A 16,797-nucleotide genomic window follows, 5' to 3' on the forward strand; every position below is an offset into this window, starting at 1 on the left:
CTTGAACCATGGTTGGCCATGTGGGAGTGACCAGCACCTTAGCTACCACGCCACCTGGTGGTCCCTGGATGGGTATTTTTGACAGGGTCTCACTGCTGCTGGCCTCTGCCCTGGCCTATGCCAGCCAGGACTGCAGGTGCACGCTGCTGCGCCTGGCCTGTGCAGGTTGGCCTGAGACCCAGACCTGGGTGGCCGTGCAGCCCCACCTGGTGTAGAGGTGCCCTGCCACCCACGCCACCACAGCCGGGCCTAACTCCAGGGTTCTTTTTTTGTTTTAGGTTTTTGCCATAGGGTGTGTGTGCACACAAGAGAGAGAGTGAGAGGGAATGTGAGAAATCACCTCCTGGGGCATGACCATGTCACACTCCCTCCTCCTCCTAGGGTTTTGGGTGCGCGAGCGCGCACGCACGCACACACACACACACACACACACACACACACACGTAGCATGATTTTCAAGCTGGGATTCGAACCGTGGCCAGCCATGTGGGCATCTAGTGCCTTAACTGTCATGCCAACTGCTGGCCCCCTAACTCCAGGTTTTAACCCAACTCTAATCCATGCCACCGCAAGTCTAGCTCAGTTCATCACAATGACTCCTTTCTCAGGGTCTGGGCTGTGAAATTCCTGTCTGCCCTGAATTCCAGATTTTCCACACGCTGTCCCGCCTGAGCCTCTCTGCCCTCCCCTCCCCGCGGGGCCCTCCACTGGCCTCACCTGCCTTCCTGGCACCGTCGGCTGGCTCCACCAAGCTCATGCTGCCCTGGCCTTCCTCACCCTCTCCCTCCCACCATTCCCTGCTCTGACCTCTGCAACCCCAGTCCTGGACCATGACCAGCACCCCCATCTCTACCCTGGGCAAAGCTGCTAAGGCGCCTGAAGTTTTCTTTTCATTAGTGACAGGTCCCCTAACAAACCAGTGGCTCCTTTTCCTGGGGCCCAGCAGCATCACGGATTTTGTTTGTTTAGTTTTTAGTTTTTAGCTATTAGGGCATGTGCATTTGCCAGAGAGAGAGAGACACGAGAGGGAGAGACAGAGAGAGAGAGGGAAAGTGAGAAAGTGGCTCCCAGGGTGGGTGGCCACACCACAATCCCTTCTCCATTCTCCTCTTGGGATTTTTGAGCATGCATGCGTGTGCGCCCAGAGGGATTTTCAAACTGCCAGGCCGGGACTCAAATTGCATGTTCAGCCACGTGGGCATCCAGTGCCTTAACCTCCACGCCACCTTTATTTTCTTTACTGCCTGACGTGGATCTCCTAGCATTTCCCACGGTAACAGTTCCAAACCTCAAGCTTCAAGCCCCCGGACCAAGCCCCCTACCCCCTCAGGTGAGGCTCCACCTCCTGCTTTATGGGGGTGACTGAGGCCGTCTACTTTGGGCTCCCGGGCTCCCAAAGCCTCACTCCTTCCTCGCTCAAAAATCACAGGGTCTGTGTCCTCCTCCCTGTCTCCGAGGCCCACATGTCCCTCCTCCTTGCTGAGCCATGCCCTGCCCCCGGGCTGCTCCCAGCCCCTGCAAAGCCCTCTTCCACCAGCTACTCCCTCTGCCCAGGGACTTCTCTGTCACATGACCTCCCCTCCCCTCTCCCAGCTCACTGGAGAAGCCCTGTCCCCTCTGCCTTCTCTTCCAGGCTCCTGTCCTTGGTAGTTTCCATCCCTGGGATGTTTGCGATTGCACTCAACACCCCCCCGCCCCCGGGCTGGACAGTTCCCAGCATGCAAATGCCGTGCTCTGAGGCTGACCCACATGGGAAGCCCCAGGTCATGGGCACACGTGTACCAGCATGTTTAGGGAGGGCTTCTGGTTCGTGTCCGGAGCTCTCCCTAAACATGCCGATACACGCGTGCCCATGACCTGGGGCTGCTGAAGCTGGGGCGGACTGCAGCATGAAGATCCTGCTGGGGATGCCCGTTCCTCTGCCTCTCTGGGAAGAAAAACAAACATTAAAAAAAGATCACCCATACCCCATACTCTCTTAACTGCCAAGTCCAATGCTTTCTTAGTCTCCGGCCTCCTTACGTTCTGACGTTAGCTGTCTCTCTCTCTCTTTTCTTTTTTGCTATAGGGTGTGTATGTTTACCAGAGGGAAGAGAGAGAGTGAGAAATCACCCCTAGGGGGATGGACACACCACAATCCCTTCTCCTGTATTCTCCTCTTGGTATTTTGGGTACAATGTGTCTGGCATGTTTTAAGCCACCGAGTTTGGGACCAGAACCTCAGTTGGGATCCAGCCACCTTCACCTCCATGCCACCTGTTGGTCTGAGCTGTCTCCTTTTCTTTCTCGCTCTACATCTTTTCCTTGGCAACTCAGTCCAGCCCTCGGGGTAAACTATCATGACTAGAGAGAAGGCGCCCACGTTTCTCTTGGCATGGACCCCCTGCAGGCCTCAAGGCCAGTTGCCTGTGAGTCACGCCCACCTGGACGCCCTGTCAGTGGCCTCAGGCTCCTTCCTGTCCTCCCTACTCAGGAACTATTGCCTCGATTTCTGCAGAGTTTTTCTGTGGCTACCTCTGGCTCCCACTCTGATTTACAAGTCAAATGACTCACTTCTGGCCAGCCCCATCCCAGGTGACCCCTGTTTTCATCCGTGGTCAAGTTGGGTGACCTACTTGCTTTGCCATCTGTTTCTGGTCATTGAAAAACAAACATGTCACCTCTGGGCACAGCCACCCCTTTCTCACTTTCATTTCCCATTCTTAGAGAGCAGGACGCTTCGTGCCAGCTCCGTCCTGGTGGTTGCGGCAGCTGGGATCCCACAGTTTGAGCTTGGCCGACAGCCTGAAAAACATGGCAGGCACATGCACACGTGGAGTCCTCACGGGACGGAGAAGTGGAGAAGGGCCTGGCCATTCCCCCAGGGGGTGCTTTCTCTCTCTCTCTCCCTCTCTCTCTCGGGAGCATAATCACCCTGTGGCAAAATTAAAAAAAAAAAGAAGAAAGATGGACTTCTTTATATTTTTAAAGTTTCTTTTAAGATGGCCATGAGCTAGGAACCAGCAGATGGCGTACTGGTTATGTTGCTGGACTCCCACATGGTTGACCATGGTTTGAATCCCAGACCTGGTGGCTTCAAACTCACGCCAGGCACGTGTGTGTGTGTGTGTGTGTGTGTGTGCCCCAAATCCCGAGAGAATGGAGAAGGGACTGCAGTGTGGGCATCCCTCCTAGGGGTTAATTTCTCATTTTCTGTCTCTGTCTCTCTGGTGAGTGCACACATCCTAGAGCAAAAAATCTCTTAAAAAAAAAAAGATGGCGGCTCTTCCCCTGCCGCTGCAGAGTTACACGGAGGCGGAGGCTCAGGTGCATTCAAGATCCAGCTCCACCTGTAACCACTGCCATGGCCGAGGAAAGCATTGCTGCTGGAGGTGTAATGAACGTTAATACCATTTTATGGGGCCAGCAGGTGGTGTGGTGGTTAAGGGTGCTGGACTCCCACATGGCTGCCTGAGGTTCAAGTCCTGGACTTGATGGCTTGCTTTCTCACATTCCCTTTCTCTTTCTCTTTTGCTCTATTCCTCTCTGGTTGAATTAAATAAAGTTAAATAAAAATAATTCTTGAAAAAAAAAAATAGTGCTTTCCAAGAGGGGCTGAAGACTGCCCTCATCCACGATGTCCTAGCACGTGGGATTGGCGAAGCCGCCAAAGCCATAGACGAGCACCAAGCCCACCTGTGTGCGTGGGTCCATCCTATGAATGTCAGGCTGGTGGAGGCCCTCTGCTCCGGACACCAAATGCACCTGGTTAGGGTTGATGGGACAAGAAACCAGAGAAGGGGCGGGCCTCTGTAAGGCTGATGGACAGGGAGAGCCCTGCAAAGGGGTGGCTGCAGCTGTGCAGTAGTTACGGGCTCTAGCAAGGAATCCCAGGCCGCCGACGTCATCCAAATGCAAGAAATGAAAACATAATAAAATTTGGCTCATGAAAAAAAAAAAAAAAGATGGTCACGTGCTGATTTTGTGATCGGAAACACACACGTGTGGACCCGTTCTGACTGCCCCAGTCAGATCTTTTTAGTTTATTTCCTTAATGTCAGAGGGCACACATGTGTGCCCCAGAGAGAGCCCCCGACAGGGGCGAGGCTGTGCTGCAACCCTTTCCCCCCGCCCCTCCATCCCATCAGCACAATGGGCACGTCCACACCGGCCTGGCAAGCTGTTCAGGCCGAGATGAACCTCACCAGCCACACGGGACCCGCTCCTCTGTGCAGTCCTGCCTCTGCACCTGCGGCGGCCCAGACTGTTCTTTATGTTTTTCTAGTGTCTCAAACACCATCTCCCCAGATTGTTTTCTTTTCCTGCTATAGGGCATGTGCACTCACCAGAGAGAAACAGAGAGAGAAATTAGCCCCAGGGGGATGGCCATGCAGCAATTACTCTTCCCCACTCTCCCCTTGGGATTTGGCCATGCATGCACATGTGCCTGGTGTGATTCCCAAGCCTCTGGGTCTGGGACCTTGAACCATGAAGCTGGCCTTGTGGGATCCAGCTGCCTCAAACTCCACACCACCTGGTGGCCCCCACAGACTAAAAAAAAAAATGTTTTCCAGAGAGATTTTGCTACAGGGTGTGTGCATTCACCAGAGAGACATGGAGAGACAGAAAACAAGAAATTACTCCCCAGAGGAGATGACCACTCCACAATCCCTTCTCCTCCATTCTCCTCTTGGGATTTTGGGCACACACGCATGCACATGTGCCCAGCATGACTTTTAAGCCTCTGGGTCTAGGACTTGAACCGTGGTCAACTATGTGGGAGTCCAGCAACATAACCATTACACCATCTGCTGGTTCCACAGATTTATCTTTTTTATCTTTTTTTTTTTTTGCTATAGGATGTATGTGCTCGCCAGAAAGACAGAGAGACAGAAAGTGAGAAATCACCCCCCAGGGTGGATGGCCACCCCGCAATCTCTTCTCCTCCATTCTCCTCTCGGGATCTTCGGCACGCACGCACACGTGCCTGACGCAAGTTTAAGCCACTGGGTCTGAACATGAACTGCGGTCCACTACGTGGGAGTCCGGCGATGTAGCCATTACGCCAACTGCTGGTCCCATAGATTTATTGTTTTTTAAAGCATGCAAAAAAAAAAAAAAAAAAAAAGACAGAGGCTATCAACTACCATGTTGGGGCCGCTGGCTGAGGGAGACAGGTTGGGTCGTGGTTAGAGAGGGAGAGACTGCTCAGCCGCTGTGTACTGGGCACCTGATGCGGGGCAGAGGGAGGACATGCTGTCAAGAGACGAGCACTGTGCCCTTGGTGCGCTGACACTTGGCACGGTGCAACCCCTCTGTGGCTCTGCCCGGCCCCCCCAATTCTTCCCAGCTTTTAGGGGGGCCCTTTCACATGCTATCTCCCACCCCACCCTGGTCTTCCAAATTCATCCAGCCCCTGCCTTTGACACGTCGGAGCAAGGGCACTTCTTAACCTGCCCTAGGTTCCTGGTGTTGGTGCGCCCGTCTCCCTACGCCTGGTCTGGGGCTCACTGTGGCATGCTCTGTGTCACTTCCCTCTGCCCTCCTCAGGGGGCCTGGCACACGGCCTGAAGGGAAGAACGCCCAACGGGCTTGTCAGGTTATCTCTGACGTGAGCCTCATGGTCTCGATGAGCTCACAAACATAAAACCCTGAAACACTACAAGTTTGAGTCATCTTCCTGTCCCACTCGGTTAGATCCCAACACGCCACATGATTCCTCTCCTGGCAGCCTGGGCTCGGGGTGGGGTCATCAGAACAATTCTGAGGGCAGCAGTTGGTGGGGTACGGAACGCGGCCCATTGCCCTTCTGAGTGAGGAGCTGACCACGAATGGCTCCAGCAAGCCAACGCGTCCTCCTGCGGGGGTTCATCTCAGCCCCTGGCACTAGGAGGCTGGTGTGTGCCAGAGCGGAGCGGGCCCGTGGGCCGACCTGCCGGCTCAGGGCTGTCCCTCTCTGTACAGCAGCCACCGGGACGTCCACGCCAGCCCTGGGCTCAGAGCTGCAGACACGACGGGAAAGAGACAGAGACAGCCCTTGACCTGGCGAGCTGCATTCCCAAGGGGAGGCAGACATCGGGGAAACACCCCCTGCTTACATGCTCGGGAGAAGCGTTCTGATGAAAAGAACCGGGGCACAGTGACGGGGAAGGACGGGGAGGCGCTTTACACAGCACCGAGGAAGGCCTTGAGGAGATATTCAGGCCCGGACCTGAGGGATGAGAAGGTGCTGCTGAGGCACCGGGCCAGGGAAGAGACGGCCAGGTAGAAAGGCCTGGGGTGGGAAGACGGAGGGCTGTCCGAGCTCTCAGGGGGCCAGAGCGGCTGACGTGAAGCAAGCTGGCAGCAGGGGGCTGGATGGGGCCAGACTTCGCCAAGACAGCGCTTTGGGACTTGCTGGGGATTTGATGTGTAGGAGGGCGTTAAACAGGGTGCTCACAGAATAAACCGTGCCGACAACCTCACAGCTCTATTCTCTGCTCACTGCTTCTATTAACACTTAGGGTGGGGGACCAGCAAATGGCGTAGTTGTTATGTGGCTGGACTCCCATGTGGTTGACCTCGGTTTGAGTCCTGCACCTGGCAGCTTGGAAAACTCACAACAGGTACGTGTGTGTGTGCATGCCTCGGGTTCTGAGTGGAGAACAGAGGAACGGGGATTGCGGTGTGGCCAGCCTCCCAGTCCCTGAGGGGTGATTTCTTGCTTTCTGTCTCTTGGAGAGCACCTGTGCCCTATATCAAAGCTCTCTCCAAAACAAACAAAACCCTTAGGGTGGGAGAAAAACTGAATTTCAGACCAGCAGGTGGCATGGTGGTTAAGGTGCTGGGTCCGCGCGGCTAATGACTCCGTTCAGAGTCCTGGACCCGACAGCTTGAAAAATCCTGCTGTGTGCATGCGTGCGCGTTCCCAAAATCCAGAGAGGAGAATGGAGAAGGGACTGTGGCATGGCCGTTCCCGTAGGGGTTTCTCACTTTTCCTCTACCTCTGTCTCTGGTGAGTGCATGTATCCTATAACAAACAAAAAAAAAAAAAAAAAAAAAAAACCAAACCAAACCAAAACAAACCAAACCAAACCAAAAGGCTGTGTTCTTGGACCGGCTCTGTGGTGCGGTAGTGGTGCACTATTCAGACGACTGCCTTCTGGTCCCTGACCCGGGTGGCCTGAAACGTGTGGGCATGCACCTGCTGCCTGGGACCTGAGGGCTGGGGGACTGCAGTGGGGGATCTCAGAGTGGCTGGGCCCCGGGGCAGGTTCTCATCTTTCTCTCTCAGATGGTCCTGGGGATGGCTCTTGTGAGACTTAAGAAAGTGCCAGTCTTGGGCCAGCAGCTGGCGCAGTGGTTACGTGGCTGGACTCCCAGATAGCTGACTGCAGTCCAAGGCCTGGACCGGGTGGGTTGACACTAACGCTGAGCGCATGTGCTTGCATGTCCAAGATCCCAGGAGGAGGATGGAGAAGAGATTGCAGCTGACCATTTCCCCTGGGGGGGAGGTGATTTCTCCCTTTCCCTCTCACTGTCTGCATATCTGTCTCTCTGGTGAATGTATATGCCCTAAGGTAAAAACCTCTGGGGGTAGGGGAAGAAAAGTATGGGGAAATGAAATAGCACAAGAGGCATTTGTAAATTCAGGGATGCCTGAGGGTCTTGGGAGGTAGAAGTTAAAGGTCTATTGTAAACCGGGCGTTCTCACCCTGAGCACTGTGGCCCGCGGTGTGGTGGGCCTGTCTTGTGCATGTGGCACTTTACTGGCACCCCAGCCTCTGCCAGGAACATGCCAGTATCAGCCTCCCTCTACTAATGGCGTCTAGACAATCTGAAATGTCTCCAGACATTGCCACATGTCCTCTTGGGGGGTCCAAGACCCCCAGCAGGTGAGAATCCCGGGTGCAAATGGAGACATAATAAAACGAGCATGCTCCCGACAGAAGCGTAAATAAATCTCAGTGAGAAGGAGCCCTCAGAACTTTACAAAGAAACGCACTAGGGATACACTGTCGACAGCTGGGAGCTGAATGGGTGCTCGGGAGGCCAGCAGGTGGCACAGTATTAAGGTGCTGGACTCCCACGTGGCCGACCAGGATCTGAGTCTGGGACCCAGCAGCTTCAAAGTCATGCTAGGCTTGAAACTCACACCAGGCACATGTGTGTAAGCACCCCAAAATCCCAGGAGGAGAATGAAGGAGCAGGGATTGCGGCATAGCCATCTCCTCTGGAGTGTGGATTCTTGCTTTCTGTCTCCCTGTCTCTCTCTGTCTCTCTGGTAAGTGCACGCATCCTATAACAAAAAATCTCTCAAAAAGAAAAAAAGATACGGGTGCTCACGTTTGTCTTGCTTGGTTGCACTGTTTGCCTGGGGGTGGGGGGCACTCAGGGACTCCCAGAGGATAAGGTAGGAGTTCCTTGCCTTCTGAGTGCTTCAGCAGACTTGGCAAGCATGAAGTGCTCTCTACTGAAAGTAAAGGTAACAGTGAGGACCGATCAGCAGGACCAGAGAGAGGCAGGAAGCAAATCTGAGCTGAGCCACAGGCAGGTCAAGAGGATTCTGGGGGAGGAGGAAAAGAAAGAAGACATTCCCTCCTGCTGGTCACCTGACAGTTCTAGGAGGCCAGCTCCCAGAGGACGCTGAGGCACAAGGTCCAACCACAGCCCCAGTGAAGCAGGCCTCGGCACGGATCAAGCACACGGCCAGCACACGGCCAGCACACAGGCTAACTCGCCCTTCCTGAGTGTCGACTCCTCTCCTGTGCTGCACTGAGGACACCGTCCCTGCTCCTTGGGATCAAGGCCCTGCTTTGTTCCAGAGAGCTCAGTGTGGCATGGCACCTGTCTTACCTCCAACCCAGCTGCGACACCCAGGATGTGCGTGAAGCAGCGGCAGCCGGCATCTTCCAACGGCTTTCCTTCTCTGACAGTTGTCAGAAGGCAGCGCGAGGAGGAAGCAATGACTACGGTTTGAGGTTGTGAAACAAGCGCTCTGTCCTTTGAAAGCAACAGCAACGATGGGTGAGAGGCAGCTAGCAGAGGCACCCTTGGCAGCTGGCCCTTCCGTGGCATGAAAGCCACCTCGTCCTTATTTGATCACAACCACCGCTCCAGCCCTGAGCCCTCCCCAGGCCCAGGAATCGGGAAGCAGACGCGCCTGCCCTGACATCACTCCTGGGGACACGCACTGACAGCACCACAGCCCTGTGTCCAGCACCACCCTTGGGCGGGTGTGGCATCTGAGCCCTGGCAAGGCTTGCCTGCCTGGTACAAATGTTTTCTGCACAATAACTCGAGCAAAGGCAAACATCCTGGGTACCCACGGTGAGAAAACAGCTGACATGGGGCACCACGGAGCTGAGAGGCTTTGCCTTCGGAATGACCTAGAGCTGATGCACAGTTATGAACTACATGCCCCAGGCCAGCGGGTGGTGTGGGAGTTAAGTCAGCTGGACCCCACATGACCAACTACATGATTTGTGTCCTGGACACAGTGACTTGAAAAACACACTGGTGGGGACCAGCAGGTGATATGGTGGTTAAGGTTCTGGACACTCCCACATGGCTGACCATGGTTCAAGTCCTGGACCTGGTGGCTTGCTTTCTCACTTCCCCTTCTTCCTCTCTCTCTCTGTCAAATTAAAAATAAATGAATGAATAAATAAAATTGAATACATAATTGAAAAAAAAACACACACTGGTGTGTGTGCGAGTATGCCCAAAAGCCTGAGGGAAGGAGAGATGGAGAAGTACCCCTTTCTCACTTTCCCTCTCTCTCTATCTCGCTCCAATGAGCACACATGCCCTCCAGCAAGTTAAAAACCAACCAACCTACCAGCCCAGTACAGTGGTCTCCCAGGGGAGTCAGAGCAGTGACTGCTGAGCCGGGGCCTGCAGGGAGCTCAGAGCAGTCCCCAGTGCATCTGGGCTCAGCGGATGACAAATTCTCTGGTCTCAGAGTGAATCAGGAATCACTCTCCCAGGATGACGGAGTAGCAGAAACAATAAATGAATGAATAAATAAAATTGAATACATAATTGAAAAAAAAACACACACTGGTGTGTGTGCGAGTATGCCCAAAAGCCTGAGGGAAGGAGAGATGGAGAAGTACCCCTTTCTCACTTTCCCTCTCTCTCTATCTCGCTCCAATGAGCACACATGCCCTCCAGCAAGTTAAAAACCAACCAACCTACCAGCCCAGTACAGTGGTCTCCCAGGGGAGTCAGAGCAGTGACTGCTGAGCCGGGGCCTGCAGGGAGCTCAGAGCAGTCCCCAGTGCATCTGGGCTCAGCGGATGACAAATTCTCTGGTCTCAGAGTGAATCAGGAATCACTCTCCCAGGATGACGGAGTAGCAGAAACCTTGAGAAGAAGGTGTCCTCCTCCCTCAAAATCCTGCCACCACCTCCTGGTTAAGGCTACCTCACCCCGTCACTACCCCTTTTCCCCACATCTCTCTGTCCCAGTAAGACAAGGGAACAGAGCATCTGTTTATGACCAATACCCAACTCGGTCCTCAAACAAAAATCCTGAACAAAATAAAAACATGTGAAATGAAAGGGGGGAAAACAGTAGAACCAACCGAAGCTCGTAGACGTGCCTGATTTCTTGGGTCACATGCTGACAGGTGAAATGGTAACTTAAACAACTGGAAATATAGCAGAGTGTTTTCCTTCCAAAACTCAGTTATAGCAATGACTAATTTCCTCATCTCTAAGCTTACAGATGTTGCATAAAAAAGCAGGAACTGTGGTGACTTTTATGGATAGCACTTAGTGTCATTGCTGACACAAAGAGGCGGGGAGCTGTCACATGGTCCCACAGAAGGACACTAGTCCTTCTGTCCCAGAGTTCACGAAAGGTCTCCCCTGATAAGTTACAGAGGTGAGGGAGGCTCCTTCACTGCTGCACACAGACAGCCCAGGCCCAACAGGAAGTCCCAGGGATAAGCCAGGCTTTCTTCCAGCTGTTCTCAGAAATAGGTCCTGCTTCATCATGCCTCAGTGGCTGGTCTGTGGAGCTGGCAGAAACAGAGCACATGCCATGGTGGGAAGGCATGTGCAAAGCAGGGCAGCTGTTTAAGGCAGGGTAAGTTACAAAAAGACAGCTCTCTTTAGCCAGCGCTACTTTCCCTGGGGATCCCTGTAACAATGTGAGTCAATCACTCATTAAAGGAATCCTCCAGTGACGTATCCAGGCTAGACAGCCCTGTGATGTAGTAATCGTGACTGATCGTATATCCCACAGGAAGATAAACTGAGCGTGTGGGGGGTGAGGCATGACACAGACCTAAGACGGAGAGAAATAAATCGCTTTAATTGCTCTAAGTGGCAGAGCCCACTGAACTGTAGCTGGAAGTCTCTGCACGCTTTCGCTGCCTCTTACACCATCTGAGACTATAAAGTTATGCAACTGAAAATTCAGCTGGAGGACAAAGTGGTTTCGAACTGCTGAGATGAACAAAACCCAGAATCGACAGCTGTCAATCACTGTCCATCTGATGGGCAGCACCTTAAGCAAGTAGTAGCAGCCCTGGGATAAATATTATCTCAGAGCTAAGGAGTCAGTTCTGTCTGGCTTGACCGGGCTAACATGGGGACAAACATGACTCATGGTCTAAGCTTGGACAACAGAACTGGACCCTATCCTGTTTTCACAGGAGGACCACAGACGGACAGACCAACAGTGCAGACCAGGACTCTGAGGGCTTCTCTAGAAGCCGGGAGCACAATGGTGGGCGAAGCAGGACGTGGAAGTAAAACTCACATATGGAGAATAGAGCGCCCCGGTCTCTGTGATTTCACCGGCCATTTCCACAGGTGAGGAAGGGGGGACAGCAGAAGGTCCTCCAGCGCGAGGGCGGCGGCTGCTGCAGTTCCCTAGGAAAAGAACAGACTTCACCTTTCCGATGAACAGAAAGTTGTCGCCCCCACCTCTCTTCATTTTACCATAGACACTTAATGGCCTCAGTATCTGTCACAAGACTCGGGCCCAAAGCATTTCCCTAGAAGCCCAATATCTGGCCTAACTTTCCCCTTGCCATCCAGGGCTCTGCTCCGTGCACGGCATGGATGTATCAGACCTGCTGGGCCCCTTAAGTGACTTACTGGGCTTCGGGAGCCACTAAGTCTCATCCGCCACAAGACCCCACTAGGATGTGGTCATCCCCCTCTAATTCCAGGAACTGCAAGTTCACTACCACACAGGGAAGCCCAGGGAACTGCCTGCCTCCTCCGCCTGTGACAGGGAGCTGGGGGCTTTCCTGCATCGCCCCTCCGACCGAACTCCTCGCCCAAAGCCTCTCCTTTATAGCGGGGCCTCCAACACCACCCCTTCTGCCCTGCCTTAGGGTTACCCATCCTCGAACCTCTCTCTCATGAACACTGCTACGCCCCCCCCCCCCCCAGCTGCAGGCCCCTCGATCTCGCGCCGGTCCGTCCCATCCCCTCCGGCCCGGCCCGACACCTGCAGCACAGCTCGCTCGCGACCGCCGCGGCCGCTGCCTCCGGCTCCTCCGCTGCTGCCAGCTGTCCCGCACCAGCGCCCACAGCGCGCATGCGCCGGCGCCCGACCCACCTTCTCTGGGCGCGCCTCGGGCGGGGCGCAGCGCGCTGGTTGGGTGCCTCGCGGGGGCGGAACCGGGATTGGGACCTGCCGGCCGCCGTCTGCGTGGCGGAAGTGGGCGGGGTGCGCTCCTGCGCGCATGCGGGAAGGGCTGCCGCTGCCCTGCCGGGAAGCGTGGCTGGTGGGAGGCGGTGGATCGCTGGTTCTTTTGCCGGCGTTTTCGTCCGCGGGGGTGGGTGCGAGCGTGGCAGTTCCGGGACTTGGGCCGCGCTAGCGGGGCGGGGAAGAGGGAGGGCCAGAGCCCGCGGTGGGTGGTCGCTGGGCCGAGGGGTTGGAAATAGGTTTGAGTAGGGTTAAGGCGGGGCTGAAAGTTGATCCCCGGCTGGAGTTCCTGGACTAGGGTACCTGATCTGAGCCTTGAGAGGGAGTCTTGGTGCGTGATGAGCTTGGGTTGAGGGATCGGATTCTGGGGGTGGACGGTAGGGACAGCTAGAAACGACAGCCCAGGGGTGCGAGTCAAGGACTGTTTATCCACAGCTGATTCTCTTTCCTACCAGAGGTTTAAAATCTGTTCTCCGAAGTGTCTGGAAGGAAAGGGGAATGAGTCCTGTCAGCTTAGCTCCAAGCAGGCATTTAGCACCCTTGGGCTCCCACACTGAGCGGACGGTGCTCGCTCCTGACGTCTTTGCTCTCCCTCTCTGCAGGCTGCCAGCATGAGGTTGAATCAGAACACCCTGCTGCTGGGGAAGAAGGTGGTCTTGGTACCCTACACCTCAGAGCATGTTCCTAGGTAACCATTCTGTCTGACATGGGATGCAGCTGCAGCCGCCCACAGGGCTGTGTAAGCCAGCTCTTCCCCTGCTAAGAAGTGTTGGTTGTGAAAATTAGTTACATACAGGGGGAAAAAAAAAGAAAGCCAAAAGGAGAGGCTGGAAGAAGTCGTCCGTCCCTTTTGGTTTCTCCTGCTACCCATCCATACTTTTGAGCTTTTTAGTGAGGAATTACTTTATGTAAATTGAGTGTGCATAAAAAAAGAAAAATGTTGTCTTCTTGCTTGATTGTAAATGAGTGACAGTCCCTGGTGCCAGTGAAGATGCTCAGCTCTAGGGGTCTTGATGTTACCTCATCCTCCAAACTGAGCAGATGGGACAGTTTGATGTCTGCTGTCCTGAAAGGGCAGAATTGAGGCACAGGATGGGGCTCTCGTGGGGACCGTGGGCAAGATTTGGTACAGTGGGATGATAGTGGCGTAGGGGGTGTCCTCTGCTTGTAGTTTTCCTTTTGACCGTTCCTGGTATCCTGTCTTTGGGGGAATGTGTCCAGCCTTTGCTGAGGTCGGCTTGCTATATTCTTCCCCTCAGGAATTTGAGGAATGCCTGGCTTCAGACTGCTCCCCCGCACTGACCCCTAAGACAGGATGAGCAGCCAGACAGAGCTGACCCGTCCTGTTGTGGGGCTGGCCTGCCTCTGGCCATCTCTTAGGAGCAGCCTCTATTCTTTGGGTATTTTAAGAGCCCTGTATTTGTCCTGAGGGGCGCTTCTCCTTTCCATCCATTCATAAGTGTCAGGGGGCCAGCAAGTGGTGTGGCATTTGAGGTGTTGGACTCCCTTATGGCCAGTCGCGGTTTGAGGCCCGTGATTTGAGTCCTGGATCCTGGTGGCTTGAATCTCATGCTGGGTGGGTGTACATGCATGCCCAAAATCCCAGGAGGAGGTTGGAGGAGAAGGGATTGCAACATGACCACCACCCCCCTCCCCCGGGGGTGACTTCTTACTTTCCCTCTCACTGTCTCTCTCTGATGAGCACACGCACCCTATGGCAAAAACCTTGGGGGGGGAGGGGAGTGTCATACCATGCATCTGAATCAGCCCTGCTTGTCTAAGGCCCTCCATCTGTCCCTGCAGGTACCACGAGTGGATGAAATCTGAGGAGCTGCAGCGTTTGACAGCCTCAGAGCCCCTGACCCTGGAGCAGGAGTATGCCATGCAGCACAGCTGGCGTGAAGACCAGGACAGTGAGGAGAGGAGCGCCCTGCCTGGTGTTGGGAGGGTAGACTGCAGAGGCAGTTTCTAGGTTCTCTTGTCTCACCTCCAGCCCCATTTTGTGGCCAGGAAAGCTTTGTGAAAAGCCTAGAAAGTGCAGGAAGCCCCGTATTCTCATGCTCTTTGAAGCCAGACCCTGTGGCTAGCTAATCCTTCTGTCCTCTTCCCCACTCGCTGCTCCAGGCATGGAAGGATTTAGAGAAAGTCATGCATTTTGATCTCGGACTGTGAACTTAGGCCCCAACCCTCATGTCCCTTAATTGTCAGTCTGGTGTGGTCACTGTCCTCCTTGGGGTCCCCTGGTCTCAGGGGTTGCGATGCCATTTGGTTGCTATTTAGGGAAGGCTGTCTTCTCTTTATTTGCCAGAGATCGGGTACACTAGCCAGGGAGAAAGAGAGAGCACCCCAGAATGGGGCATGGTCATGTTGCAGTCTAGTCTCCACCTCTGCAGCCTGTTGAGATTTTGGGCATGCACACATAGGCTTACCCAGCATGGTTTTCAAGCTCCAGGGGTCAAGATTCAAAGTGTCTAGGTGACCATGTGGGATCCAGTGCCCTTAACCAATGGGCCATAGGACTGGCCCTGAAGGCTATTTTTTTACACATAGGCAGATTTGGAGCTTTACGATAAGCTGAAGGAAACTCCAGACCCACTTTTCCCCATGAGACTCAGAGATGTTGGTATTCTGCAGTCCTCTGCAGAGATGTTGGACAGGAATGCATCCTTACTCGTCTTCTCTGAGCGTAGGAAATAATCCTGTGGCCTCCCCTCAGAGTGCACCTTCATTGTGCTGGATGCAGAGAAGTGGCAGGCCCAGCCAGGCACCACTGAAGAGAGCTGCATGGCAGGAGATGTGAACCTCTTCCTCACAGATCTCCAAGACCCCACCTTGGGGGAGATTGAGGTCATGATTGCAGGTTCGTTCCACTTGCCCAGCTGCCCTACCCTCTGGGCCCCTGGTATGCCTGCCAAGGCCGTAGCCAAGGCCACAGTGGGTATTCGCCATGCTGGTGAGTCTAGGACCTGGCTAACAGACTGCCCACTTGGTACTGTGTCAGCCTGGTGGTTCACCCCACTCCTGGTCACTCTGTTTCTTATGCTTAGGTGTGAACTTAACCATTGGTTTTGGGGTCTTCAGAATTCACCGTCCTGTCCCGGGGGTGGGCTGGGGACCCTCTGAAAAGAAATGATTGGGACCAACAGATGGCATGATGGTTACGTTGCTACGTGGTCAACTGTAGTTAGAGTCCTGGGGACCTGGCAACGTAAAACTCCCACATGCCCAAAATCCCAAGGAGAATGGAGAAGAGATTGTGGTGTGGCCATCCCCTGTGGGGGGGATTTCTTGCTTCCTCTCTCTCTGGTGAGTGCATGTGCCCTATAACAAAACAAAACAAACAGCTCTTAACAAAGAAAAGAAATAATCTTCTCTGGAGCATCTTGTTGCACGGCGAGAGGAGCCCTCCCGTCTGTGTATTCTTCTGTCCTTAGCTTCCCCTGTGGGAAGCGAAGGGGCTACTGACTGTGCCTGTGAGGCAGCAGGCATTCAGCTTTGGAGTCTGGCTGGTGGGGTGCAGGCCGTTGAACTGTGTGCCTCTTTTCCTCATCTGCAGAATGCTAAGGGCAGGCCAGCTTCCCAGAGCTGTTGTGAGGGCTAAGTGGGCTCGTGTGCCAGGTGCCCACATTAGAGCCTGGTACGTGGCACCAGCTGCCGCTCTTGTTCCTCCTAGAGCCCAGCTGCAGAGGCAGGGGCTTCGGCACGGAGGCGGTCCTCATGATGATGTCGTACGGTAAGGACACCCACACGGGCATGGGGAGTGGCCAGGGGGCACTGAGGGGGGCAGTGACAGGCACCTCCGCTGCAGACTGGAACGGGAGGGCTGGGTGTTGATGGGCAGGGGCTTTATCCTGCTGCCCACCCCTCTCTGATCTCCTCGGGGAGGAGTGACCAAGTTAGGTTTGACCAAGTTTGAGGCCAAAATCGGGCAAGAAAATGAGCCAAGCATCCGGATGTTCCAGAAGCTTCACTTTGAGCAGGTAAAGACATAGACGGGGTTGGGGGTGGAGGGCTAGGTCTGGGGGGGAGGTGGTGCTAGAACTGGGAGCTGTAATGGGGCCCTGCTCTCTGGCTTCTGCAGGTGGCTGTGAGCAGTATCTTCCAGGAGGTGACACTCAGACTGACAGTGAGCCAGGCCGAGCGGCAGTGGCTTCTGGAGCAGACCAG

At 54.5% G+C, this 16,797-nt stretch overlaps 2 protein-coding genes across 5 annotated transcripts in view; one reads left to right on the forward strand and one right to left on the reverse strand.

Moving 5' to 3' along the window:
* Positions 1 to 9,051, reverse strand: part of SLC38A12 (solute carrier family 38 member 12) — a 71,557-nt gene extending 62,506 nt beyond the window's left edge. Inside the window, exon 1 of the mRNA XM_027770798.1 lies at positions 8,815 to 9,051. Within this exon, the coding sequence (XP_027626599.1) occupies positions 8,815 to 9,036 (222 nt within the window). The 5' untranslated portion in view covers positions 9,037 to 9,051. The remainder of the gene's footprint in view (positions 1 to 8,814) is intronic.
* A 3,626-nt stretch (positions 9,052 to 12,677) lies between these two features.
* The window catches only part of NAT9 (N-acetyltransferase 9), a 6,582-nt gene continuing 2,462 nt past the window's right edge, over positions 12,678 to 16,797 (forward strand). The window contains exons 1-7 of one of the 4 annotated variants that reach the window (XM_006145844.3): positions 12,678 to 12,760; positions 13,233 to 13,318; positions 14,434 to 14,543; positions 15,347 to 15,490; positions 16,304 to 16,363; positions 16,516 to 16,610; positions 16,712 to 16,793. In XM_006145844.3, the coding sequence (XP_006145906.1) occupies positions 13,242 to 13,318; positions 14,434 to 14,543; positions 15,347 to 15,490; positions 16,304 to 16,363; positions 16,516 to 16,610; positions 16,712 to 16,793 (568 nt within the window). In that variant the 5' untranslated portion in view covers positions 12,678 to 12,760; positions 13,233 to 13,241. Of the gene's footprint in view, positions 12,761 to 12,803; positions 12,962 to 13,232; positions 13,319 to 14,433; positions 14,544 to 15,346; positions 15,491 to 16,303; positions 16,364 to 16,515; positions 16,611 to 16,711; positions 16,794 to 16,797 lie in introns of those variants that run through there. The other 3 variants (XM_027770799.1, XM_006145845.3, XM_027770800.1) reach the window with 3 other exon arrangements.

The sequence above is a fragment of the Tupaia chinensis genome, unplaced genomic scaffold, assembly GCF_000334495.1.
Source record: "Tupaia chinensis unplaced genomic scaffold, TupChi_1.0 Scaffold000159_1, whole genome shotgun sequence".
Lineage (NCBI taxonomy): Eukaryota > Metazoa > Chordata > Mammalia > Scandentia > Tupaiidae > Tupaia > Tupaia belangeri.